At 53.8% G+C, this 26,637-nt stretch overlaps 1 protein-coding gene across 9 annotated transcripts in view; it reads left to right on the forward strand.

Annotated features, from left to right (window-relative positions):
* Positions 1-26,637, forward strand: part of GTF2I (general transcription factor IIi) — a 71,315-nt gene that overhangs the window by 21,913 nt on the left and 22,765 nt on the right. For 2 of the 9 annotated variants that reach the window (XM_055134382.1, XM_055134384.1), the window contains exons 4-12: positions 22-156; positions 1,107-1,290; positions 1,443-1,471; positions 3,779-3,833; positions 4,245-4,288; positions 12,415-12,492; positions 17,624-17,683; positions 19,754-19,810; positions 21,487-21,549. In XM_055134382.1, coding sequence (XP_054990357.1) covers positions 22-156; positions 1,107-1,290; positions 1,443-1,471; positions 3,779-3,833; positions 4,245-4,288; positions 12,415-12,492; positions 17,624-17,683; positions 19,754-19,810; positions 21,487-21,549 — 705 coding nt within the window. Of the gene's footprint in view, positions 1-21; positions 157-1,106; positions 1,291-1,442; positions 1,472-3,778; positions 3,834-4,244; positions 4,289-12,414; positions 12,493-17,623; positions 17,684-19,753; positions 19,816-21,486; positions 21,550-26,637 lie in introns of those variants that run through there. The other 7 variants (XM_055134383.1, XM_055134386.1, XM_055134387.1 and 4 more) reach the window with 7 other exon arrangements.

Raw genomic sequence — 26,637 nt, forward strand, 5'->3', positions numbered from 1 at the left:
AAATCATTCGATAATTCCCAGGTGTCGAAGAAGAGGAGAAAGCCGCAGAGATGCACAAAATGAAGTCCATGCCGCAGGCCAACCGGATGAGCGTGGACACTGTGGAGATCGAGACGCTCAGGAAGACAGTGGAGGACTACTTCTGCTTCTGCTACGGTGAGGCTCGCGCACCACGCGTGGCTGCCACGTGTGGCTCAGGGCCCAGGGCACGGGCCAGCCGTGCAGAAAGGTCCACGGACTGACCTGACCCTCAGGTGCATCAGGAATGAGCGAGTAGCGGCAGTGAGAGGGGCTGGGAAGCCGCGTGCGGGGAGTCTGCTCCCCTCTCAGAGCAGTCTTGGATTCCCAGCGAAGTGAACTAGGGAGGGCGAAGCTGGCGGGCAGCCCGGCCCCTGCACGCCCCTCTCCCCGCCGCGCTCAGCCTCCCGAGGAATCTGCATCCACATACTACAGCCCCCTACGGCAGCTGTTTGGATTTTTCCCCCCGATTATTTCTTTATGCATTTCTTTTCCCAGCATCCCCTGTGGTCCCCCGAGCACTACCAGGAGTAACTCCTGAGTGAGAGCCAGGAATGACCCCTTTGCATCACCGGGTGTGACCTAAAAGGAAAAAAATTCTTTCTACTTTTGTTTGGGTCACACCCAGCGATGTTCAGCGGTTACTCCTGGCGGTGTTCAGGGGACCGTATGGGATGCCGGAGATCGAACACAGCTGGACGGCAGGCAAGGCCAGCGCCCTCCTTGCTGTGCTCTCGCTCCAGCCCCTGTTTGTGGCCTAATTGTATGTGGACATACTGTGTTCTGCCAGGAGGGGCCGTTACAGAGCAGCAGCTAGTGTATGGCGTTAGCCACTGCCTCTCTCCTTTCTGTCATTCTTACGTACTTTCACAGGGGCCCTGGGATATGTTTCTGGTCAGAACATCTGCCCACAGGGGGGTCACGGGCCCTGCAGTACGTCCATGGTCTTGCGGTCAGGTGTGGGAAAGGCACAAATAGCAAGTGTGGAGCGAAGGAACCACTGACCGTGGTTCGCGCTGTGAGTCCTGCGTCTGGTGATGGCGTGTTTTGACGTCCCCTCTTTGCCCTGGCCCTCCCCTCCCCCTTAGGGAAAGCTTTAGGCAAGTCTACCGTGGTGCCTGTCCCCTATGAAAAGATGCTCCGGGACCAGTCGGCCGTGGTCGTCCAGGGGCTCCCCGAAGGAGTCACCTTCAAGCACCCCGAGAACTACGATCTCGCCACCCTGAAATGGATTTTGGAGAATAAAACGGGGATTTCTTTTATCATTAAGAGGTGAAGTACTTTCCCCCTGGCCTCTCAAAGTCTGTTCGTATGAAGGCGGATGCTCCCTTGAAGTGTCTGCAGACGCATTTCCTGCGGCAGGTCCTTACGCTTGGCCGCGGTCGGGTTCGACGTATTCACGGCAGCTCTCTGTTTTATTGCAGACCTTTCCTGGAGCCCAAGAAGCACCTAGGTATGTGTTCCCTCTCACTGTCGGGATGGCTGGGTGGGGTCTCTCAGCGACTAAACTAAGCACGATCCCGTTTGTTTTCCCTGGTGGCATGATGGGAGAAAGCTTGGAGCGAGTGTTGGGGTAGTTTTCAAAGGCAAGGGAAGGTCTCATGGAGCCCAGAAAGAGACTGGGCTGTTTTTTTTTTTTTTCTTGACACTCCTACTTGCTTTATGATGTGTTCTGTTTTTTTTTAACTTTTATTTAGTTTTGTGTTTTTGGGAGGCCACGCCTGTTGGTGCTCAGGGCTTACTCCTGGCTCTGTGCTCTGGGCTTATATCCTGGTGGGCCTCAGGGGACCCGATGTCATGCCATGAACCGAACCTGGGTTGGCCGCACGCAAAGCACGCTGTACTGTCTCTCTCCAGCTCTCAAGTCTGTGTTTGGTTTGTCTCTTGGGCCACGCCTCGTGATGCTCGTGCTTATTCCTGGCTCTGTGCTCAGGAGTTAACCCTGGTGGGCTCAGGGAACCAGATGGGATGCCAGAGATGGAACCCGGGCCGACCGCGTGGAAGGCAGGCGGCCGCCCTGCCCCAGCCCCTGTGTTCTGCAGTTTTTGAAGGGAGACTCCCCCAGTAGGCTGGGGCTGGGCACGGGGTGGGCGCGGGGTCTCCGGGGAGTGGGACGGAAGGACGCCCTCCAGCTTGCCTGGCGCTCTCTCCCCTGCTTTGCACTGGCCGCCTGGCTTGGCGCGCGGTGTTCTGCATGCGGTGTGGGGGCTCAGACTCGGGGCCGCGTCCCAGAACCCAGTCCCACGGGTGCTCATGGTAAGTGTGGAATTGCTGCCTCTGCCTGGGGTTGGCGAGACTCTCCGTTCTCTGCCAGTCGCTCTGGCACCTGTGTTGCCAGGCCATCGGCCTTGACGGGACTCCTGGGCTTTCTGCGTCGCTGGTCAGACGGGCTGCGGGTCCCGCCCCCCGCCCTCGTGGATGCCTGGCCTCTCGTGGGCCCTTGTCGTCTTCACTCTGAGGGCCCCGTCGGCCACCCAGCGCAGTTTGATGGGCGTTGCGGCCGCAGAGACCCAATTGTTGATATTACGTGGATGACGTCTAGTGCCCAGGCCCAGCTGTCCTGTTAGTTGCTGGGTTCTGGGTCTCCCCTGCCGTGAGTGACATGACCCGGCTCTCTGGGTCCGGCAGTTAAGTGCTTCTTGGGCTCCGTGGAGCTGGGACCTGGGGGTGCTGGAGACCACCCCATGCTGTCCAGGGGACCATGCACACCGTACTGCCACCCCGCTCCTGACCAGTTTTATTTGTTGCCGCTCCCTTTGGCCCCGAGAGAGTGACCTACTTGGATTTTTGAGCCACACCTGGGAGTGCTCAGGGGTAACTTCCTCCTGGCTCTGAGCTCGGTGACGGCTCCTGCAGGGCTTGGGGGGCTCTGTGGGGTGCTAGGATCCAGCACATGTGAGGCCACGGGTGCCCTCCTTTCGAGTGACAGCCCCAGCTGTCTGTGGCGTGTGTCTCCACTTTCACAGTGTCCCCGGAAGCGCGAGGCGCGCCATCACCGTCTTCACTGGGTCAGCTGCCGCGCCCATCTGCTTCAGAACAGGGGCAGCGTCTGCCAGGTCCAGGCCCTGCTGGTCGCACTCACTGGTTGCCGGTGCTGTGTCTAGTCTTTGAAAAAGACTTGGAGGCTTTATTTTGCCACTGTGATTTTCAGAACTTCCTAAGCACTCTTTAGTAGCATCTCTTTGGGGATGCTGACCAGGGCCTTACCCAGAGGGGCCTGGGGACTCCTCTGGACTCGATTCTCCAGAGACCATGTTGTGCGGGGCCTGAGCCTGGGCCCCTAGCCCACCACGCATGCCCACCGTCAGTGCAGCCTTGCCCCCAGCCCCAGCCCAGGGGATTAGAAGAGAGATGGGCCAGTGGCCTTGCTGGACAGCCGGGTCCGCTGGATGGGAGGCCGGGAGGCTGGTGGTCATCATCCTTGATGCCGCTGGGAGAAAGAGCTGAGACACCCCCCCCACCCCTTGCCTCCTCACCGCCCAGTCTAGTGTGACCCTCTCTGGGCGGTCACCCTTCCCAGTGACTGCGGAGTGAGGGACATGGGAATCTATTGGACCCTTTTAACATGACTCGAGGGCTCCTAGCAGGCCGTGCTGTGGGTATGGGGAGCCTATGGGCCTGGGGGTCCATCCCTGGCCCTGCCATGTGCAAAGCGTGTGCTCTGCCGCCGGCGTCTCCGTCCTGCCCCAGGAGTGGCAGTGAGCGTCCCTGATGTGTTCACAGACCTACGTCTGATTTCCTGTTTATCTATTTTCTTCAGGTGGTCGTGTGATGGTGCCGGATGCCGAGAGGTCCATGCTGTCTGCAGGCGGAAGGTAAAGTGTTCGCTTCGTGCCCGCAGCTGTGCCTCGGGTATCGAGCGGTTAGATGCAGGGCACGGGGGTTAGCATTAACCGAGCCGTCCATGGATACGGAGGCCCAGTGAGGGTGCCGTTTGGATCTCGACTCCCGAATGAAACCTGTTTTTTGGGTCCGTGCAGCTGACGTGAGCGGCCCAAGGTGTGACTAGAAGAGCCCTCAGCCCACGTGGGTCTGAGAGTTGCTTGTCTCCTCTCCATGTGAGGTGGATGGGCAGTGAGTAGTAGACGGGGTGGGAAAGTCGAGGGCTCTGTGCGTTGCCGTGCAGTGTGGTGGGTGGGCAGGCCTGCACGGGGAGTGCTCGGCGTCTGTGCGCGCCTGTGTGGACGGGTTGGGGTGTTCACCAAGGCACCTTCTTTGCCTTTCAGCTGTGGCCCCATCAAAGTGAAAACTGAGCCCACAGAAGATTCTGGTATGTACCAAATGCATTTAGACTCATTCCTTGATGGCATTAAAAAAAAAATCCCCCCCAGCTCCTGTTTTCTGGCCACATGCAGCCGTGTTCAGGGCTTACTCCTGGCTCTGCGCTCAGGAATCACTCTGGGCAGGATTCAGGGGATCGGACCCAGGTGGGCTGCTTGCACGGCAGGTGTCTGCCCCCATTGTGCTATTGCTCCGGCCCTTCCTTGGTGACATTTATAGAGCGCGGATTGTTTTTTCAATTTAGAAGGTAATGTTTTTGGCTTGTTCCATGGAGAAGCAGACAAAATAAATATAATATTTTAGTGTTCCATATTAATACGAAGACTCTAAAAGATGTTTTATTTACTAAATGGTTGCGAACTTACTGCTGGTTTCTTTTTTTTTTTTTTAATTTTTTTATTGAGTCACCATGTGGAAAGTTACAAAGTTTTCAGGTTTAAGTCTCAGTTATACAATGCTCGAACACCCATTCGTTCACCAGTGCACATATTCCACCACCAAGAATCACAGTATAGCTCCACCCCGTCCCCACACACCCCTAGCCCCCCCAACTGCTGGTTTCTAAGTAGAGGTCGCTTAAGTTTCCAGTTGGTTTTGGGAAGAGAGAGAGAGAGAGAGAGAGAGAGAGAGAGAGTGTGTGTGTGTGTGTGCGCGCGCACAGGGCGGGCTGTCGGACCCGTAAGGAAGAGCCGGAGGTTGCTCCCCGCCTGTGCTCAGGGTCGCTCTTGGGGGTGATAAACACGGTATGAGACAGGGCTGACACGTGTCCCTGTATTCTCTCTCTGACCTGCGTGGTCTGTGCTTGAGGCCACACCCAGCCTGGCTGGAGAGGGCTGGACACTCCTGCTCTAGTGCTCTGGGGGCCCTGAGGAGCAGGGGTGGGGTGGGGTGGGGTTTCGCTCTCTTAGGTTTGAGCATGTGGTGCGTGCAGTAGGAACATACAACACGGGGTGAGGCACTGGCCTTGCATGCAGCTGATCTCGGTTTGTTCCCCAGCACCACACTTGGGGCACTGTGCACCTGTGGGATGACCCCTGAGCACAGGGCCAAGAGCAGCCCCTCAGCATGCCAGGGTGAGGCGTGCCCACCTCCTGCCCCCGCCAGTGTCAGAAGTTCCTTGAGTTCTGCCACCATTAACATGGGGTGCCCTCTACGCCCCTGTTGTACTGATTCATGATGTCTACAGAAACCATTTTTTACTCTTAAGCTCTTTTCTTTTTTTCCGCTTTTTGGGTCACACCTGGCGATGCACAGGGGTTAATCTTGGCTCTGCACTCAGAATTACTCCTGGCGGTGCTCGGGGGACCATATGGTATGCTGGGAATTGAACCTGGGTCAGCCGCATGCAAGGCAAACACCCTACCCACTGTGCTATTGCTCCAGCCCCTTAATTTATTTTTTAATGTCATCCTTAATTTTATTTTTTTTTTTTGAGTGTGTGGACTCTTTTTCCTTTGTGGTGGGGGTTCGGGTTTGGGTTTTGAGCTCTGTCTGGTGGTGCTCAGGGACCCTGTGTGATGCCGGGGTCAGCCAAAGGTAAGGTAAACTCCTTAACGCTATATTCTATCTCTGGCCCCCTACCGTTTTGGGAGTAGCTAACTGAGATACTTTTCCACTGAAGTCACCTTTCTTAAGTGTAAGATGGTGACATGACAGTAAGAATACAGTTCTACACGAGCACCCTAGTCTGCTTTTAGAATTTTACTTTTTCTGGGGGGAGGGTGGAGTTTGGGTCACAGCTGCTGTGTTTAGGGCTTACTCCGGAGTCTGCACTCAGTAGTTACTGCTGGTGGTGCTCGAGGGACCCTATGGGATCTGGGGGTTGAACCCGGGTCTGCCATGTGCACAGTAAGCGCCCTCCCCACTGCTCATGGCTCCAGCCCCTGGTTTTAGGGCATTTCCGTAGCCCTGGGGGTCTTGCACACATGTGCACTTGGCCTGTCCCCACGAGGGATCTACATTGTGCTCACGCGAGTGCCGGCGTTGTCCCAGACCGTCACACTTGATGTGGGTGAGCCACCCATCGGTCATTGACCTGCCGGCTGCACTCTGCGGGCACCGGGCCGCTGCCATCCTCGGGCACTCTAAGGAGTGGGGCTGCGAGCACCCCGTGTGTCCCTGTGTGGAAGCGGTCTCTCTCCTTGGTGGACACCTCACCAGTGGGCACTGTGTTCATAAACGGTTGCCAAGTACCTGCCACATGGCCTTCCGCGTTTTCAGAGTCAGTGGATCTGGGTCTCGGGACTTCTGTATCGTGGACAACCGGTACTTTATTTTATTATAATAAGCTATACTTGTAATTTTTACAATTTCTATGGCAAGTTTTTATTTTCCTTGGCCTGTGTTGAAAGTGCAGAATATGGGACTGGAGTGATAGGGCAGCGGGGAGGGTGCTGGCCTTGCCCGCGGCTGACCTGGGTTCAATTCCCGGCATCCCATATGGTCCCCCAAGCATCGCCAGAAGTGATTCCTAAGCTCAGAGCCAGGGGTAACCCCTGCGCATCTCTGGGTGTGGCCCCCAAACCTAAACAAACAAAAAGAGAGAGCAAAGGAACTGAGACCGTTGGTTCCCAGCAAAGGTATCAGAGTGAGCAGAACCTTTGAGCCTGTTGCAGCTGGGACGTTGCTGCTTCTAACACGGGACACGGAGGGCGCGGCTCAGCGGAGAGCCGCCTGGCTGGCGCATGCTCGGGGCCCAGAGTTCTAGCACAGTCTCAGTGGGCAGAAACTTCAACTGGATGTGCATATCTCTGTGTGTGTGTGTGTGTGTGTGTGTGTGTGTGTGTGTGTGTGTGTGTGTGTGTGTGTGTGTGTGTGTGTGTGTGAGAGAGAGAGAGAGAGAGAGATATTTATTTGTTGGAGACATTTATAGATTCTGCTGTGTGTGTGTGTGTGTGTGTGTGTGTGTGTGTGTGTTTCATACTGGAGGAACGGTTGTGTTGAATTCTCCTTTTTTGTTTTTTTGCCACACCTGGCACTTCTCAGGACTTCCTGCTGGTTCTGCTCAGGAATCACTCTGGCGGTGCTTGGGGGACCCTGTGAGATTCAGGGGAAGCAAATCCGGATTTGGTGCCTGGGAGAGGGCTGGACTGTTGCACCAGTCCCTGAATTGGCCTTTTGTGATAAAAGTAATTTCAGCGTAGTTCCACAAAAGATGTTCTTTTTATTTTATTTATTTATTTATTTTGGCTTTTTGGGTCACACCTGGCGATGCACAGGGGTTCCTCCTGGCTTTACACTCAGGAGTTACTCCTGGTGGTGTTCAGGGGATCCTATGGGATACTGGGAATCAACCCGGGTCTGCCGCATGCAAGGCAGACAACCTACCCGCTGTGCTATCGCTCCAGCTCCAAGATGTTCTTTTTAAATTGAGAGTTTTGACTTAGTTTGTAATTGACGATGATAATAATCATTCTGCAGATTATTTTTTCTACCTTTATTTGTGAGTTGTTTATACTCTAAAGTGAATGTCAACTGAGCTAGTAATGTTGTCAAAATCTTTTTTTTTTTTTTTAACTTTGCCGAATTACTATTTTGGTTTCGGGGCCATACCAGGCAGTGCTCAGGCCCTTCTCCTGGCTCTTTGTTCCGGGATCACTTCTGGTGGTGCTCAGGAGACTATATGGGATGCCGGGGGTCAAACCCAGCTTGGCCCTGTGCAAGGCCCTGCCCTCCCCGCTCTGGTGTGACTCCAGCCCCTGAAGGCTTTGGTTTCAGTTGTCCTCTTCCTTCCCCTTGTTGTTTTGACATTTAGGTGCTCACCTGGGGTGGTCGCAGTTTCAGTCGATTTGATGAGTTATGGCTATGGTGCATGCAGAACCCAGGGTGGGCGGGTGGGGCTCACACCGTGCATGCTGGTGCTGGCTCTTGCACCTCTGTCGGTGGTGAAGGTCTATCCCTTTTGGGGGTGGGAGGTGGTTTGGGGCCATACCTGCCTGACAGTGCTCGGCTCTGACTCCTGGCTCTGCTCTCAGGGGATCGAACCTAGGTCAGCCATGTGCATGGCAGGCGCCCCGCCTGCTGTGCTGCCCCGCTGACCCTGTGCTGAACTCCTGAGTCAGCTCCTTTTGTGGTGCTTAGACTCGGTGGGTGTGACGCGGCCGGAAGTTGGCTGCTGTGCTAGGGATTGGTTGCGTGTGGGACTGTCAAGCTTGAGCTCGTGATAGCACACGCGGTTAGGGACCCAGAGCCACTGTTCCTCTGGGTCTCCTGTTGCAGTTTTCCTTCTGATCTCAATTGCAAGGGGACGGGCCGGAGCTTTAGTACAGTGGGTTGTGCCTCTGGCATCCTCAGTGGTCTTCCCAGGTATGACCTGAGAAGCAAAACAAAATTGGAACCCCCCCCAAAAAAAAAAAAAAGAATAATAACCCAAGTGAGTCGCTGTTTGGATGGGTGGGGTAGCGGGGGCACGTGACAAGGCGCTGGGTGGTGCGCTGTGCAGCCGTTGCTGCGGGAAGGTTCTGCCCTATTGGCCCGTGAGCCTTTGACACGCACGGCTGAAACTCCCAGCAGGTGCCAGCTGATGGGCCGGCCCAGCTCCAGGGGCACAGCCCCGTGCCTGGCACCCTGTAGCGCACAAGGAAAGCGCTGTTCCGCAGACGGGGCTGCCGCCTTCCTCCGGGAGAGTCGGCCATGCCTCCTCCCACGCGAGACTCTCCCGGGCTCCAGACAGGCGTGATGGGCAGGGCCAGGGCGGGGCTCAGACCGATCGCCCCTCACGCCCACTTCTGGCTCGAGTGCACATCCTCTGGCTGTCCTGCCGTGGGAAGGCCTCTCGGCGCTCCCCGCAGGGCTGCTGGGACAGTGCTAGCATGCAGAAGGAGCAGTTCCAGACGACGCCGTCCTGAGTGGCGCACAAGGAGGGAAAGACGCAGCGTCGGCTGACACACGACGTGACTTGCTGCCTCAGCTCAGGACCCTGTACCCTTGCAGCTCTGGCCCTGGCTGGGAGGTGACTGGATTCTCCATTTCGGTCTGGAAGGGTCCCAGGCGTCCGTAAATGAGCCTGTTCTGTTGGCGTTCCCCAGCCAGCCGGGACAGACTGAAGAGAAAGCGTAACCGAGAAAGTTTGCGCGTCCCCCGCCCCGGTGCGATGGTGCTTGCTTGGGCATCTCCGAGGACCACAGACCTTCCATGATCTGCTCTTTGTTATTGTTTTTTTGGGGCAGTACCTGGTGGTGCTTGGGGGCTGCTCCCAGCCAGTGCTTGGAGACCCACGCCATGCTGGGCCTGGACCCTGGGGGTCCCGCCCTTTGGGTGCCCGTTCACTGTCCCCAGCCCTGTCACGGCCCTGTGCTTGTCTGGACTGCCTGTCGGCTCCTGGAATGGAGGGAACAGTCCAGGGTTGCTGTGGTGGCGTCCTGGGACCCTGCGGGCTTGTCTCCTCGGCGGAGTCCGTCCCGCGCTGGTGCTGCTAGTCTGCCCTGCCGAGACCCGGCGAGATACAGAACACGATGCGTCCAGGCTGTGCTTCTCGGCAGTGCTGGGGTTGAACCCAGCTCACATGTGCGGGCCACCGAGCCACACCCGTCTCTGTTGCAGTTCTCCAGTGGCACCTCCCTGCTTGCTTGCTTTTGTTTTATTTTACTTATTTTTTTTTGGGGGGGAGGGGCATGTGTTTTGGGCCACACCTGGTGGTACTCAGGCCAACTCCTGAATCTGTGCTCAGGAATCACATCTGGTGGGAATGGAAGGACCCTCTGGGGTCGAATCTGGGTAGTCTGCGTGCAAGCCGGTGCCCTGCCTGGTGGACTGTCGCTCCGGCCCCCCTTTGCTTTCTGGAGGCATGGCCGACAGTCCAGGGTTCTGCTGACCCGGGTTAGTCCAGTGAAACTATTTCTCTTCCCTAATTGAGCTGCGTGGTGCATTGAGTCCTCACGGCTCGATTTTCCCCCTGCATTTGTGCCCTTCCCCGCAGGGAGCACCCTCGCACCTTGGCAGACGGGGCTCTAGGGGAAGAATGCTCTGCCACACCTACCTGGTGGTGCTCAGGACTAACTCTCGGTGGGGCTCAGGGGGGCCCTGTGTAGTACTGGGGAGTGAACCCCAGTTGGCCACATGCCAGGCAAGTGCCCTGCCCACTGCACTATCGCTCCAACCTCAAGGAGTTTTATCTCTCGCCAGTTTGATTGACTTGTATGCCACACAGTTATCAGTAATTATCTTTCGCTTTCTTGTTTTATGGCACACGATCAAGTAAAGATCCGCTTTACACATGCTGTTGTGACGGGGCAGGTAGGGCACGGTCCCCCTGTGCTGTGTGCATTGCTCCTAGGAACTTCAGTGTCAAGAGTGCTAATATTTGGGGCTGGAGCGATAGCGCAGTGGATAGGGTGTTTGCCTTGCACGCCGGCAACATGGGTTCGTTCGGTTCCCAGCATCCCATATGGTCCTCTGAGCACCGCCAGGGGTAGTTCCTGAGTGCAGAGCCAGGAGTAACCCCTGTGTATTGCTAGGTGTGACCCAAAAAACAAAAAAAAGTGCTAATATTTGGGGGCTGGAGAGATAGTCCACATGTGGACCACTCTGGTTCAATCCCTAGCACCACTGTGTATAACTCCTCCTGACCCCCGTCCCATGATTTTCAAGTGATGGTCAGTGGTTTATAAAAGTATTTTTAATAATAGCTATGATTCAGGTTTTCAGTTTCAGGATAAGGACATGAAAAGGGGGTACGGTACTACCCAGCAGGTCAGCCTGTACCTACAGGAAGATACATCAGTGGCCTGATGGTTGCCATCAGGCTTTCTCATACCTGTGCCTCTGGCTAGACCCCAACAATTTGGGACCAAATTTCATGAGAAATTAAACCAAAAGTTAGGTATGTAGGAGCCATGCCCACAAACCGCCTCCAGCTCAGCTATAAAGCTCATTTTTCGGCCTTGTTTCAGAGACCCATAAATAAATCTCAGAAGAGATGAAAAGCCACAGTTAATCTTGGACTCGCACAAGGCTGTATAGACCAGGATAAATCGGAGGGGGGTGGGTCAGCCTGGGGCCCGCCCAAGCAGAAGCCCTGGCAGCCGTTTGCTTCCACAGTCCGAAATTGCCACCATGCCCCTTGCCTGATTCCACCATTTCAGGATGCCTCACCAAGATATAATCTGCTGAAAATTCTGGTATGTGGGTTTTGTGACTGGAATCTCTGGGCTTTCTCGGGGTCAGGATGGGCTACCTCCCCCCCACCTCCCTGTACATCTGGAAGCTTTGGCAGTCATAGCCACACCCCAAAGCCTCCACACCCAATTAGAAAGTTACTTCAGCCTTACTGTCCCAATAAAAATGCCCTAAACAAACATGAATGCCCTAAACAAACGTGAATGCCCTAAACAAACACAATGAGCTCTTAGTACCTGTATTGCAAACTATAACGCGCAAAAGTAGAGGCTGGGAGTAGGGGGTGGTGGGAGGAAAGTGGGGAACATTGGTGGTGGTGGGAAATGTCCACGGATGGAGGGATGGGTGTTGGGTCATGGTGTGACTGAAACCCAATCATGAACAGCGTTGTAATGGTCTATCTCAAAGATTCAGTAAAAGGTTTTTTAGAAAACCTGAAAATGAAAGAAAACCAGAATTTTGGGGGCTTTTGTGGTGGGGATTGGTTTGTATCATACCTGGCGATGCTCAGGGTGTACTCCTGATTCTGCTCTCAGGAGTTACTTGTGGTGGGGCTTGGGGGACCACATGGGATGCTGGGGATCAAATACGGGTTGGCCGTGTCGCAGCAAACACCCTCTCCCCTGTGCTATTGCTCTGGCCCTGAAACAGTATTAATAGTGGCGGAAACTTCAGTAGGCTGGGTTATATGTGACTTTTTGCCCTTTTCCTCTTGGCAAACGCTTATACTTTTTAAAAAACCTTTTTTTTTGAGTGGAGGGGTTGGGGAGTTGTTTGTGCCACATCTGGTGTTTCTTGGGGTGCCAGGGATTGAGCCCCAACTTCCATGTGCAAAGTGTACACTCAGCCCTTTGAACCACCTCTCTGGGCCTCAGAGTCTTGAACCTGTACATTCATTAGTAAGTGGGAGGTTTTTTTCTGTATCATTTTACCGACCGCTGTGAGTTACAATGAAATCATATGATCTATGTCCCCCCCTTCCCCTCTTCATCTTCCTAGGGATTTCTCTGGAAATGGCAGCCGTGACAGTAAAGGAGGAATCAGAAGATCCTGATTACTATCAATATAACATTCAAGGTAATACTATTTAATGGCGCTTTTCTTCCTGAAGCTGACAGTGGCCCTTGACGGGTCTGTATTCTTTCCAGGGTCTCACTGACGCGAGAAAGCCTGCAGGGTGGGTCACAGACATCAGTGTCCGTATCTGTGAGGGAATGGTCCTGAAGCCACAAGCAGAAACGGAGCCACAGTTCTTGGTGCCGAGTATTCCCCGAGCGTCGGGGACATTGACGCAGAGCCAGGCTGCCTCTGTCAGCCCGTGCTCGTCCTCGTTCCGTGTCTCGTGCTCTGTTATTAGGAAGTGGCTCTGAACCCCCCGCAGGACTTAGCTCTGAAGCCTTGGAGGCATTCCTGCTTTAGGAGGGCGTTTCTTCAAAAAATACTCGAGAGTCACTTGAATTTGTATCGACTTTCAGCAGGCACACTAACCTCTGTGATCCCCGGTCACTCTGTGCCCCCGGTCCCCGTACTGCTCCTGCCCTTTCTGGCCGCCCACTAGTGTCCTCCGCCTCTGACAGTGTAGACGGGTGGATGTCACTCCATGGTGGCGTTTTCCTCGTGCTTGCGCCCCTTTCTGCGTGGTCCCCCCACTACACACAGGCGTTGCCCCTGTCCAGCGGCACGGTTTGTGTCTCCCCCCCCCCCCATCAGTCGGACGTGCGGTTTGTTTCTGGTTTGTGTTTGCCCTCGGGACTGGAGAGAACACTAGCGACGGGTGTGCGTGTGGTGCACGGAGGGTGGCCCAGGGGCAGGTCCTGGCACCCCCAGGTCCACCCTCCCCCCACCCAACACCCAAGTTGGGAGTAACCCCTGGGCACTGCCGAGTGTGGCCCCAGACAAAACCGAAACAACGGGACATGTGTGTAGAGCTTTGTGTGCGAGAAGGGCCTTCATTTCCTTGAGACGATTCTTAAAGAAGCAGCAGCTGGGCCCCACGGTAGCTAATTACCGCTGTAGGAGATAGCCTGGCTGGGAGCCGGGAGCGCGTCCTGGCTCCGCCCCGTTGCTCATTATACAGTGCTCCCTGAGCTGTTACACTCTCCCTCAGCTGCTCTGCTGAGTACTGCTGCGTGCATTTCTCAGCCAGGGGGGGTGGGAGGGGAGAGTGGCTTTGGCGTTGACTGGCATTTGCCAGGTGCACCCTCGTCATTTAGCAAGGCAGTCATCCTCTGGACCATCGTAGTCTTAGGAACCTGTGTTACTACACAGGAGTGAAAACCCAGTCAGCTCAGTTTTATCATTCCTAGCAGCTGGCTTGGTGAACCCAGGCTTCCTGCATGCAAAGCACTGAGTAGTTCTCCACAGACCCTGATTTGGATTTATTTGCATTTCATTGGAACCCAGTCTGCCTCTGGCTGCAAGTGTGCGCACCAGCTCAGTTGCTGGGTTCGGGCCTGCTCCCACCACACCATCCTGATGGTTTTGGCCCTGACACTGAAAACCTGCAGATGGTCTGAGCACTGGGCCGACACCTCCCCGGGCGGACCCCGTCTTGACTTCGCAATATAGAACCCGGACCCGGAGGTGTTCAGTCCCTGTGGGCCTTGGCTTCCTGGGGGTGTCTCGTCAGTGCATTCAGGGAACCTGGGCTTCATGCCTGCCGGTGCAGCCGATCCCAACCCCTCAGGCTTCTGCACCCCCGGCTGGGGGCTTTGTTTCCGTTAAGTTCATAGTTGGGCGGCCAGGGTGTTACAGCAGGCAGGGCGTTTGCCTTGCATGCCGCTGACCCGGGTTCGATCACCGGCATCCCATATGGATCCCCAAGCACTGCCAGGGGTAATTCCTGAGTACAGAGCCAGGAGTAACCCCTGAGCATCACTGGGTGTGACCACCCCCCCTACCAAAACAAGAAAAAGTTCATAGTTGCTTTTGAAAAGCTAATCCCTGGCCCATTGGGCTTCCTCTTTAAAAACAGACTGGGGGTCGGGGTGGGGGCGGGAGGTGGGGGCAGAGCAGAGCCATAGTCCAGTGAATGTGCCCGGGTTTGATCCCCAGCATCCCATAGGGCCCCTAAAGCCTGCCAGGAGTGAGTCCTGAGTGCAGAGCCAGGAGGAACCCCTGAGCACTGCTGGGGCGACCTCTCACCATGTTGAGGGCTGACCATGACCCCTCAACAAAAGAAGACAACGACAAAGTAAAAACAGACCTTGGAGGACATTCAGTGGATATGGATGTGTGTATTCATGACGATACATGATGATACATGTACATGGATGTGCAGTACTGAAAAAACACTCTTCAGAAATACAGTATTCACGGTGTCACTGCTGTGCAGAGCTCTGCTGGGCTCTGGGCACAGACGTTTGTTTGAGGGCTGCTCTCGAGCTCCTGGGAGCGCCCCCTTCAGTGCACAGTGAAAACCCTTTTCTAAGGCTCACTCGAATTCTCGGTTTATTGCTCTACCTCCTGACTTCATTTCCTGGAAATTGCGGGTCCGTTGCAGTGATGTTTTTATGGATCCGTCGCGTGGTACATATGTGTACGTGTACCCAGACATTCTGTGTAGTGCGTTTTCTCACTGTTGAAGCTTGTGGGAATAGTGTTTTACCATCTACATTGTGGTGCGTGCCCTCCATCCCCTCCAGCCTTTGTACACTCTCTCTGTTCTTTTCAAGGGCATTTATGTTCTCTTCAAAAGCTTCTGGCATTCCAGGTCTCTGTGTGAAGCTTTTTGCGTCAGCATGCTCAGATCAGAGCGTCTGAGTCTCGCAGTGACTGGTGGACACGGCTGGCCCGTCTTGCTGCTTTTCTTAGGTTGAAGAAAATTGACATTTGTGTTGTAAAATACATGCGTGGATATTTGCCACAGATTATTAGAAAGTGTTATTGACCTGGGGCGAGAACTGTCAAAGCACAGACCAAAATTAACTGAGGTTAGCCAGCCCAGAGAGCTGGTACAGTGGGGAGCGTGCTTGCCTTGCGTGGGGCCAACCCCGGTCCCATCCCCAGCATCCCTTATGGTCCCCCAAGTCTTGCCAGGAATGATTCCCGAGCTCAGAGACAGGAGGAACCCCTGATTGTTGCCGGATTTCGCCTGTAGCACTGTCATCTCGTTGTTCTTCGACTTGCTCAAGCGAGCACCAGTAATGTCTCCATTGTGAGGCTTGTTACTGTTTTTGGCATATCAAATACGCCACGGGGAGTTTGCCAGGCTCTGCCATGCGGGCTGGGATACTCTGGGTAGCTTGCCGGTCTCTCCGAGAGGGACAGAGAAATCAAACCTGGGTCAGCCGCGTTCAAGGCAAATGCCCTGCCCGCTGTCCTCTTGCTCCAGTGGGTGTAGCCTAAGAACCAAAAAACACAAAACCAAAGCAAAAGCTATCAAGGTTAGCAATATGAATCCAGGGTGTAAGGAGTGGAGTAAGACTCCATAATAAACGCTCACACAGTGGCGTGGCAGTAGCACAGGTGTTGATTGTGTATATACCTGACAGTGTAGCTTTCAAAGAATGCTAAAGGGAACCAAGTGACTCTTGGAAACTCACAGATAAAATGGCCCTGTGGCTGAGAGGGAGCAAATGTCTCTCATCAAGTGAAGGAGAGTTTCGGGAATTTATCGAGCACGCCTCAGCTCAGCAGGAATCAAGCCTCAGGTCGCTAGCGTGTGCGGGAACCTGCACCCAGTGAGAATGCAGAGCGTGACACTTAGACACGTTGGCTTGATGCTTGTTCGTAAATAGCTTTAGTAACCCCCTTGAATCTCGGAATTAAAATGCTGTGGCAAACAGGTTATTGAAAATGGAACTCCTGGGGCCTGAGAAGACAGTATAGCCTAGAAGGCACGTGTCGTGCACACGGTTACCCAGGTTCCATGCCCGGCGTGCCATAGGGTCTCCCAGACACCACCAGGAGTGACCCCGGGCCCAGCCCTGCACACGGCCATTGTGGCCTGAACATAGGATGGAAATCCTAGGCCAGAGTAATGGTACAGACATATGTGGTTCTTTTGTTGTTGTTTGTTGGTTTTTGGACCATGCCTGGCTTGGTTTGTTTTGGGACCATGTGCTTAGGGCTTACTCTTGATTCAGGGCTCAGGGATCACTCCTGGTGGTTTTTTCAGGGAATCTCCCGTGCGGTGCTGCGGATCGGACCCACAGTGGGCTGCATGGACGGCAGGCGCCCTAGCCGTGAGGCTCTGGCCCTGAAATAGGTGATGATTGATTGATTGCAAGAGTTCAGAGAGCAAGGCTGATGGAAGCCCGTCAGCACCAGGCCGGTCCCATAGCCTTACCCTGGGCTATGGAGTAAGCCCTGGGAGGTCAGTCTCTCCCCTGGTCACGGGACTCGGAAGCAGCGACTGGCGTTGGAGTTCAGTTCTCGCTCACGCAGCGTCTTGCTCTCCGCTGAGATCCCAGATGCCGGCGCCGCACGTGTTCTCGGGCGTTTCCTGTGATGTGCCCGTTATTCATCACCTCTGGCGCTGCTCTCTCCGATTCTACACACGTCCCCAAAGGCTATGGAGAAGGGTTTGTGCTCTACATGGCCATGGAGCAATAACACGGGTTTATGCTCGTTAAAAACCGTGCTTTGTTCTCTGTTACATCGGATACTTTTCATCGCTAAACTGCTTGGAAATGTGTTGCCAGAAGTCTCTGTCCTAGAGGTGTCCGGGGGTGGTTTAGTCCAGCCAGCCTGGTAAGGACCGGGGCCGAGCTGACCCAGCCGTCTGTCCGGCTCTGCACTTGCTTCCTTACTTGACTCAGGCCTTAAGGAAAGTGGAGCCGTCTGAGCCCGCATGGTGACAAAGGTGCCCTTCGACTCTGTGAAGTGGAAGGTGTCCCAGAAGCCGCTAGCGATGAACTTTGTACAGTTGGAAATGACCCGTATCTGTCCTTTCAGACATGCTGTTACCATTCAGTCTCTGTGTAGTTATTTAAAATTTTTTTCTTTTCTTTCGTCTGTGCATTGTGTTTTTTTTCCCCCAATTACACTTCCCCTTCATTTAAGATCATAAATGACAGAACTCCCATTTTGTTGTTTTGTTGGTGCTTTTTTTTTTTTTTGAGTTTTGCTTTTTTGTTTGTTTTTTTGGTCTTTTTGGTTAAAGATGTATTCTTATCACTCACCCAAGTTTGTTTACTAAAGTGACCCAAAATCCATAAATACATTTTGGGGATGACTTTTGAAGTGTTATTTTTGTATTCCAAAGCAGGCCCTTCTGAATCTGATGATGTTGATGACAAACTCCCCCTTTCGAAGTCTTTGCAAGGTATAACCTTTTCACTTCCATTTCCGACCTGCTGTTCTTATTTAATGTTCCTTAGACGGGACAGACTGTGTTTTAATATTTATTATATCTGTTAAATTGCTTTTCTGAATGGAAAAGGAAAAAATGTATTTGGCCTTTTATTTAAAAAAAAAAAAAAAGCATGAACTTCACCAGCAACAATTTTTTTCAAAACCGATTTTCCCTTTTGTGAATCTAGTAATGAATCTCGAAATGGGTACATGACACACTTTCCCCTTGCAGGTAAAGTAATGCGTTTATACCTTATATGAGAACAGTCAGAAGTGAGGCAGTTGTTGTCTGGCCAGGAGTGTCCCTCGTGAGGCGGGCACGCCGAGACTTAGCTTTCAGGGAGAATGAGGGAGTTGGCTTGCAGCTCCCCTGCTTATTGATCGGCTTCCCGTGGGGTGGGGGGGCGTGGGAGGGTGGGAGGAGTGTTTAATATAGCGTCCCCTAACTCGGTGACCATAGACCCTTTGATGGATGCTTCTGTTTCTGTATTGGATGCACAAGATACGTTTTCTTTAGCTCTAAGTATCCAGGCAGTCGCTTCTTTCAGAATTTAGAGGAGCAGAGACAGACACGCAGGCGCAGCGGTGCTGTGCCCCTCTTGGGGTGCCTCTGAGGTGTTTCCAGTCCTTACTTGCCTCTGTTTGGGGGTCCTGGTCTCTTCCCTGTTGTCTCTCACTCCTTTGACCTTACGTCGTTGGTGTCCAAGGGCCTCACTCCGATAAAGCTAGGAGTGAAAGCCAGGAGAGTGGGGAGCGCTGGGCTGAGGAAAAGTTAATTGCGTCACTCATGGCTCTGTAGGGTTCTAGATCCACTTGACATTTTGAGCTCAGGTGAGTTTTTGTAGCCTGGGGTGATTAGGAAAGAGCCCCAGGGCGGGCTGGAGAGCCAACACGGGGCGGGGAGGGCACTTGCCTGGCAGCTGGCCAGGTGAGCCACTTATGTCCTGGGCCCCTGATGAGCCCAGGTCAGGGGTGAGCACAGCTGGGTGACGTCCCCAAAACAAAAAACCAGAAACAGCCCCTCCCCCCAATAAAACTAATGGCACCATGATGTTGGACATTGAAAACCAAATATATTTGACCTGAGTTTGGCGGCTTCAGCTCCGCACAGGACTTAATGGTAGTTTCTGGAACTAGAATCACCGTTAAAGATCACACTTCAAAGGGCTTTTTAAAGCACCCTTTAAAGGAAAAGTAGGACGAGGCGTTTGACTTGTTACCTGATTCATTACTTTCTGCCCCAGTTTTCAGACGCAGTCAGATAACATTACCTGGATTAAAATTTAGCCTCTGAGACAAAAGATAGCATCTGCAGGGTTAAGTTGGGAGTTTCCTCTAGTTTGGCTGTGCCGTGGGGATGGTGTTTCCATCCCTCTCACCGTAGTGAAAACAGAAGCAGGAAGCGTTTCTCAGCAGAGCTTGAACTTGTTTATGGAGTCGAGTGTGAGCAGAGGAGTCCGCTTTGACCTTTGTGGTGTGTGTGTGACGTCCCTGGCAGGTGGCCGTGGCGATTGGAAGCAGTGGTCCTGTTAGCATCAGTGATTGTCGCGTAGGGGAGGTCACTGAAGTAAACCCCACACCTGCTGAGGGGTAGTCGCTGTCTATATTTTTTTTTTTTTTTTTTTTTTTTTTTTTTTTTTGCTTTTTGGGTCACACCCAGCGATGCTCAGGGGTTATTCCTGGCTTTGCACTCAGGAATTACTCCTGGCGGTGCTTGGGGGACCATATGGGATGCCGGGGATCGAACCCGGGTCGGCCGCGTGCAAGGCAAACGCCCTACCCGCTGTGCTATCGCTCCGGCCCCGACTGTCTATATTTTTAAATACATTTCTGAGCTTTCAAATACAAGTGATATGTGTTGGGTTTTGTTTCTTCTTTCTTTCTTTTTTTTTTTTTTTAATTAGATTCTATTGAGTTAAATAGGGGGTTGAAGAATCAGTTTGTATATGTCATGTAAATCTTCAATTGTTTGCATTATTAGTTTCATTTCTTTACAACTTTTCTTTACTGGCTTATTATATGTGGTTTATTTTCTTTTTAGGAAGCCATCATACTTCAGAAGGCAATGAAGGAACAGAAATGGAAGTACCAGCCGAAGGTTAGAAATACAGGGCATGGCTTTTGATTATGGTTGTCAGTATTGGCCTTAGAGCACCTTATTTGGAAATAAGGTGATTGTTTGACAGCTCTTTGAAGCCAGTAGGTGTGTTTTCTTTTTTTAAAAAACAAAACCCCCAAACCCTGATGTGTAACGCCCCTTTGATGGTCCTGGACACTTGAGCTGGTAGCAGGAAAGCTTGGGTCAGGCCTCTGGGTCCTGCCTGCCCACAGCTCCCGCCATCACCCGGGCCCCCTCCCGGGGCAGCTGCAGGGCTTCAGAGCGTGGTGTGCCTAGAATTGCTTTTATATTTTATTTGTTTATTTTATTTATTTGCTTTTTGGGTCACACCTGACGATGCTCAGGGCTGACTCCTGGCTCTACACTCAGGAATCACTCCAGCCCCTCTAGTCCCTTATTTTTATTTTTCAGACTCTTGTTTTGATTTGGTTTTTGGGCCACACCTGGCTGTGCTCAGGGGTCACCCCTGCTGGTGTGCAGGGATCACCAGGGCATGCACGGCGAGCGCCTGGCCCTCTGTGCTGTATCACTTCAGCACCCTTCCTGGTGTGATTTTGAAAACCGTATTTTAAAACCTCTTTAAGTGGAAGGAGATTCCCAGGGGCCGTGGAATATTAGCTCATCTTTCCACATTCAGTTTTATAATTAGGGTTTGTAACTGGAATACATTCCTTGCAAACATATTAAATGTTCACTCGCAATAACACTCAGGCTCTTTTTGAACTCGCTAGAGGAGGTTGTGTGGATGGCCTCTTACTGCTTTAGTGCAAGGGGTAACCAGACAGTTCCTCTCACCGGAACCTTGCTCTGCGCCTGTGGTGTTTCACACAGAAGAAACTCTACATACCAGACACGTGTGTCCAGGAACTCATGAGACACTGTCGCTTTCCTCCCCTTTTCAATTCTGTAGTCAGACCTCAGGCCCCAAACCCTTGAATTTTGAATAAATATTAATGATCCCAGGTACAGTGTTAACAAGTAGTTGAACTTGGGGTTCTGGTCTTTATTCCTTTACTAACAAGTAAACAATCTTCGGCAAATCAATTAATCTCTCGGCCTCTGCAGAAGCTGCTGACCGCGTCCTCCGGCCGCTTCTCAAGCTCTGGCTTCGGGGTGCACGTGGTTCTGTGCAGTAACACAAGTGTTCTCAGAGAGGGGTCATGGGAAAGTTAGGGCTTGCAGGCTTGCCCACACTTCCCATAGCTGTTACCTGGATAGTAAGACCGCCTCACTTAAAAGAAAGAAAGTTTTGATTGTATTGAACAGTACAGAGTCTAGGGTCTGTGGGGTGTAGAGGTCAGAGCCTCGTATAGTAACTGCCCCGAGACTCCTGGAGAAACCGCAGTCCTGGCACTTCCAGTCAGAGCCCGAAGGTAATTGAGACTCGGTTATCACCTTAGTCCTTTAAACTTGACTTTTAAAGTCCACGTGCTGGTACCTTGGTTTTATTGATTTCCTGGGGTTTTATACTTTTTTTTTTTTTTTTTAATGCCTATGTGAGTCGGGGCAGCTGTTTTAATAAACATGAGACGAGTCAGAGTGCCAGGAAAACTCGGTAGCAGGCTGCTTTTCGGAGTATCGAGTCGATAAAATGTTGGAACGTTACAGAAAGTGCTTTATAATGAATGTCATTTTAGAATTTTATTTTCTTCAAGATTCTACTCAACATGTCCCTTCAGAAACAAGTGAGGATCCCGAAGTTGAGGTGACTATTGAAGGTCAGTCCTGAGAGCCTTGTTCTTCGGGTCACGAACGCAGCCGTCACATTCCCGCCGCCCAGTCTGCGTCCCATTCATTCCTCATGGAGCCTGGGAAGCATCCGTGTGTGTGTCACCAAACCCCCCCTCCCCCCAGCATCATGTAGTGCATTGAGCTGGACCCCACAGTCAGGTCCTGGCTCCTGCGCTGAGCGACTGTCCGGCAGGGCTCAGCCTGCGGTGGTGGCCGTGTCCACACCGGCCTCTCCGTGCTCATGGAACACGCTCGGTCTGTGTGGCTCAGGTGGGGTCAGACCTAGTTTCTCCTTGCAGGAATGCAGCCGAGTTAAACACGCGGCTCATGTGATCCGCAGTGTTCACGGCTAAGAGTTGCTAAATTGGTTTTTTTCTGCAAAGTAGATTGTTCCCAGTTTCTTCCAAGTTCTGTCCCCTCTTTTTCCCCAGGGCAAAGTGCCTCAGCCATGCTCTAAACAGCACTGTGTGAAGTTTCCCTTATCCCTGCCCCACCCAAGGGTCTACGATCAGTAGATCTAAGTTTATTTTGTCAGCTCCTAAATAAACCCTTGAAGGGTGATTAATTTTTCCCAATAAGCGTTAGGCGTTTTCACCATTGAACACGAGAGTGAGTATTTAAAATAGACACATACCACACTGCTCGTGTGTTCTTTTCCCCAGAAGCAAGTCTTGGGTAATGCCTCTCTCCTCCTTCAGCCTTCCCCCCTCTCCCGCCCTCCCCGCCCCCCAGTCTCCTGCTGGTGCCCTGGTTTCTCCCTAGGAACTCGTCGTGTGTCTTTCCTTTGCTTCTAATATATGTTGACTGGTAGCTTCCGCCTAATATGATCTTGTGTTCTGTGTTAACATCCATGTCTGATCGACTTTCCATCATGACTTTACTAACCTTGGAAGCCGTGCTGGGGTTGCTTGTATAGTGCCATGAAATAGCCAGGTGCCCGGGCTGGGGGGAGGCCCCACACTCCTCAGGCTTGGGGGGCTGGCTCCGTCCTCAGCCCTGCTGTAGCCCCTGAGTACCGCCAGGTATGGCCCATAAACAAACTTTGAAATGGCGTGAGGAGCCCCGTTAGCTGCCGGTGGCCAGGTGTTGGGGGGGCTCGCGGGGGGGCTCCAGGCTTGGCTCTGCCCAACAGAACCAGCCCTTCAGTGATGGTACTGGCGGGAGTCGGCCTTGCTCAGGACTCCGGGCTCACGCCTGCCGGGGCCAGGGCGGGCCGGGATAGCCGGGCCCTGAAGTCTCCGCTTCCTCACCCTCGGAGCTAGGAGGGCACGGCTCAGTGGTTGGGAGCACGGGCTGGCCGGGACGGAGCCCTGGGGCCCGGGCCCCGTGGTCTAGCGCCCCACCCCACAGAGCGCTCGGCAGTGAGGGGGCTGGGTGACTGGCAGAAGTTCTTTGTGTGGCTGTTTGTGGGGGTTTGTTTTGGGGTCACACCTGGCTGGCCCAGGGCTTTCTTCTGGCTCTGCACTCGGGGCTGCGGGGGCCGCCTGGGGCAGGGGGGTTGAACCTAGGTCAGCCGCGTATTGGGTAGTCCTACCCGCTCACTGGGTTGTTGCTCCAGCCCTGGCGACCATTAAAATTCCTAGAAATAAAGAATTTGGTGGGAGAGGGGCCGGGGAAGGGGGTGGTAGGCGGGAGTCTTTTGGGACTGTGTCATACCAGAGCCCCCAACCAACCCAGCACGTCACATTCTGGAACTTGGGGTCTATCTCCAGCCCCAGTATAAAACTTTTAAGTATCACGAATAATCAAGTTGACAGACATGTGCATATATGATATGGAGGTCTTAAGGCAGGTGAAAGTTATGAGAGAGAGGTGTAGGGGGGGTGGTGTGTGTGTGTGTGTGTGTGTGTGTGTGTGTGTGTGTGTGTGTGTGTGTGTGTGTGTGTGTGCGCGCGCGCGCCACACCTGACGGTGGTCAGGGGTTAATCCTGGCACGTGCTCTTGCTGCTGGCGTGGCCTCGAGAGTAAGTGCTTGCCAGTAGCCGAAGCCTTGGAGACGCACCTGATCAGGAGATCAGTGCCCGGGCTGGTGCTGTCTTAAATGGGCAGGGTTCCGCCCTTGCACTCTGCCGACCCGGGTTTGGTCCCCAGCCCCGTGTGGGGGAAGAACTGCCACATTCTGTTGCCTTTTCTTATTTTTGGCTTTGGTTTTGGGTTCCCCCTCAGCAGTGCTCAGGGCTCCCTCCTGGCAGGCCCAGGGACCATATGGGTCGTAGTGGGGGTTTCAAACCTGGGTCGGCTGTGTGCGAGGCAAGCGGCCTGCCCTCCCCGTTGTCCTGTTGCCTTGGCCCCACGTGCGGCTGCTTTTACACCAAGACCCAGCCCCCAGCACTTGCTGGGGCGTGGCTAGCAGGTCACAGACAGCGGGATTTTGCTGCTTCTCCTGAAAGTGCAGGTCTCTGTAAGAGGAATTACAGGCGCGGCATTTCCCACCGTGTGTGTTCACAGATGATACAGTGCAAGCTGCTAAGTATTTTCTTCTCTGTCTCTGTCTCTGTCTCTGTCTCTGTCTCTCTCTCTCTCTCTCTCTCTCTCTCTCTAATTTGTTTGGGGCTATACCCCGTGGTGCCCTGGCGCTTGCTGGGGGTCAGCCCCAGTGGTGCTTGGGTGACTGTCCATGCTGGGAGTGGACGCTGGGCTCCAGCAAGCACAGCACACACTCGGTCCATCGGACCCTCTCTCCAACCCTGCCACTTACTTTCTGTCCATACAGCGACAGAGTGAAGATCTAAGTTTGGTACTAACAAGGTTAGTCACATAAGAACTTGCACATCTTGTCTGATCACTCCTGTGTTTGCACCATGATATATTATATATCATACCTATGCCATCGTGTGGGGGCGTGAACCCTGGACAGTAGAAGCTAGTTAAAAATGAAGTCTTGGCACTCGTTTCATAATAGGAGGAATCAATGGACGTTAAAACTTTTTCTTATTCTCTGTGCAAGCGGATCAAAAAAAATCAACTTAGTTTGGGGTGTTGGGCCATACCTGGTGGTACTCGGGACTCCTCCCAGCTCTGTGGGCAGAAGGCCCCCCCACCCCTGCTGGCAGATCAGACTGGGGAGGGCTTTGGCAGCAAAGCAGGCCCCTTCCTCTGTGTTAGCTCTCCGCCCCGTGGGTCAGAGTGGTGTGGCCAAGTCTCTGTCCCCTGCCGGCACTCTCTGCCAGGCCTCTGCCCCTGCGGTGTCTGGAAGAGCCAGCGCCAGTCTCGACGGCCTCCTGGCCTTCCCAGCTGCTTTTTTGCTTTGTTTTGTTTGGGGGCCACACCTGGCGGTTCTCCTGGGGGACCACCTGGAATGCCAGGGATCGAACCAAATCAGCTGCGAGCCGCCCCCTGCATCCCGCCCGCTGCCCTGCCTCTGGGCGCTGCCTTCTGCGGGCCTTGGCACTTTGCTAGGAGATGCCCCTCTCCACCGGAGCTGGGGGCTCCTTGGGGCAGTGCCTGCCTTTGTCCCACCAGCATCTCCGCTGCAGTTCTGGGCTTTCTCCTGCCCTGCTGTCCTTTTAGAGGCCCTTTGCCCGCTGTTCGGTTCTCCCTTCTAGGGACATGCTAGCTGGGGTCTCAGCCACCCCCGTGCCTCATTCTGTCATGACTTACGTTTCCAAAAAATAGTTTTTGTTTTGTTTTGTTTGGGCCACTCTTGGCAGTGCTCGGGGCTTCTTCCTGGCTCTGCACTCAGGGGTCACTCCTGGCAGGGCTCAGGGACTGTGTTCAGGGGTGCCAGGGGATGAACTGGTGGACGGCTTGCATGGCAAGTGCCCTACCCACAGTGCTATCTCTCCAGGTCAGGTTGTTCAAAAATTGGTGGAAAGTGGATTCGTTTAAAAATCAGTTCATCTTCCTGAGTAAGACTCTGAGAGCTTTTCTGCTCAGACCGTCCCACGCGCAGCCAGTAGCCCCTGGTCGTCTCACGTCCCACACATGGCAGTTGGGCGGTAGAGTCAGTGGTTTCCTGTGGGTACCACACCCTGCACGGCTCAAGGATGGCGCCTCAGCGGCATCTTCCCTGGGTGTCCGGCGTGCGGAGCATCTGTGCTGGTCCCTGGGGGGCCTGGACGCCTGCCCTGGACTGCAGCATGGGTGATGCGGCTCCAGGCCTTAGGGGGGTGGCAGGTGGGGGCGGATTTAACGCTTTGGACTTTCATTGGTGGGCGTGGCCAACTCCTGACCTGTGCCGGGGCCCCGGCGGGTGCAGGACTAGCCCAGAGGGACAAGCTCCCAGGGGGCTTCAGCAGGAGCCACAGGCCACCCAGTCCCGGGGCCCAAGCTGGTGTCTCCTGGGGGGGGGCTTCTGCGCCCCCACCCTAAACAGAGCCAGAGACCAGATGCGCACACGCATGTACACACCTGTGTAGCACTGGTTGCTCTCACCTCTAGGCTGACCGTTATAGGGCGTGACCGCTCCGTCCTCAAGAACCCCGGGGAGCCCCCCAGCCCCCTTAGAAGAAGGCGGACGGTTTCCTGGGGAGTGGGCAGGGGGCGGGCAGAGAGGTTGGATTCTGGGCTTTGCTGGTCCATAACTTAGTTCTGGCACCAACCTTGTCAGTGTGAAGGGAGTTCATAGAATCTACACGGGCCTTTGGGTTAGTGTGGACATTTCTGCTGGGGGCGCACACACATGCACACGCGCGCGCGCACACACACACACACACATACACACACACTCACATGCACACGGCCCTTTGAGCCAGCTCTGGCCCCTCTGGGGAAGTGTGGTAACACTTTCTAATGCTGTGTCATCTCTGTTCACTTTGTTGTCTTGTGAGGAAATGGACTGTCCCAGATTTCCTTTCTTCTCTGTGACCACTGCTGCTGCTTTGGTAAATTGTCTTCGTGCCAGTTGGCCCTTTGTGCGGTGAGCTGGGCTGCTAGAGGCCCTGCCCTCCCTTGCTCCCATTCGGAGGCTTCGCCTAGATGAGGCTCTCTGGCTCCATTGTGACTCCTCTCCTGGTCACTGTGTGTCTTGTCGTTTGTGTCCCTGTATTAGCCACGTACTGTGAGATTTCTGACTCCACGGATGATCTGTACGTGCAGGCTGCTTTCTGGTCTGGGGACCACGTCCGCAGTGCTCA

The sequence above is a fragment of the Sorex araneus genome, chromosome 4 (assembly GCF_027595985.1).
Source record: "Sorex araneus isolate mSorAra2 chromosome 4, mSorAra2.pri, whole genome shotgun sequence".
Taxonomy (NCBI): domain Eukaryota; kingdom Metazoa; phylum Chordata; class Mammalia; order Eulipotyphla; family Soricidae; genus Sorex; species Sorex araneus.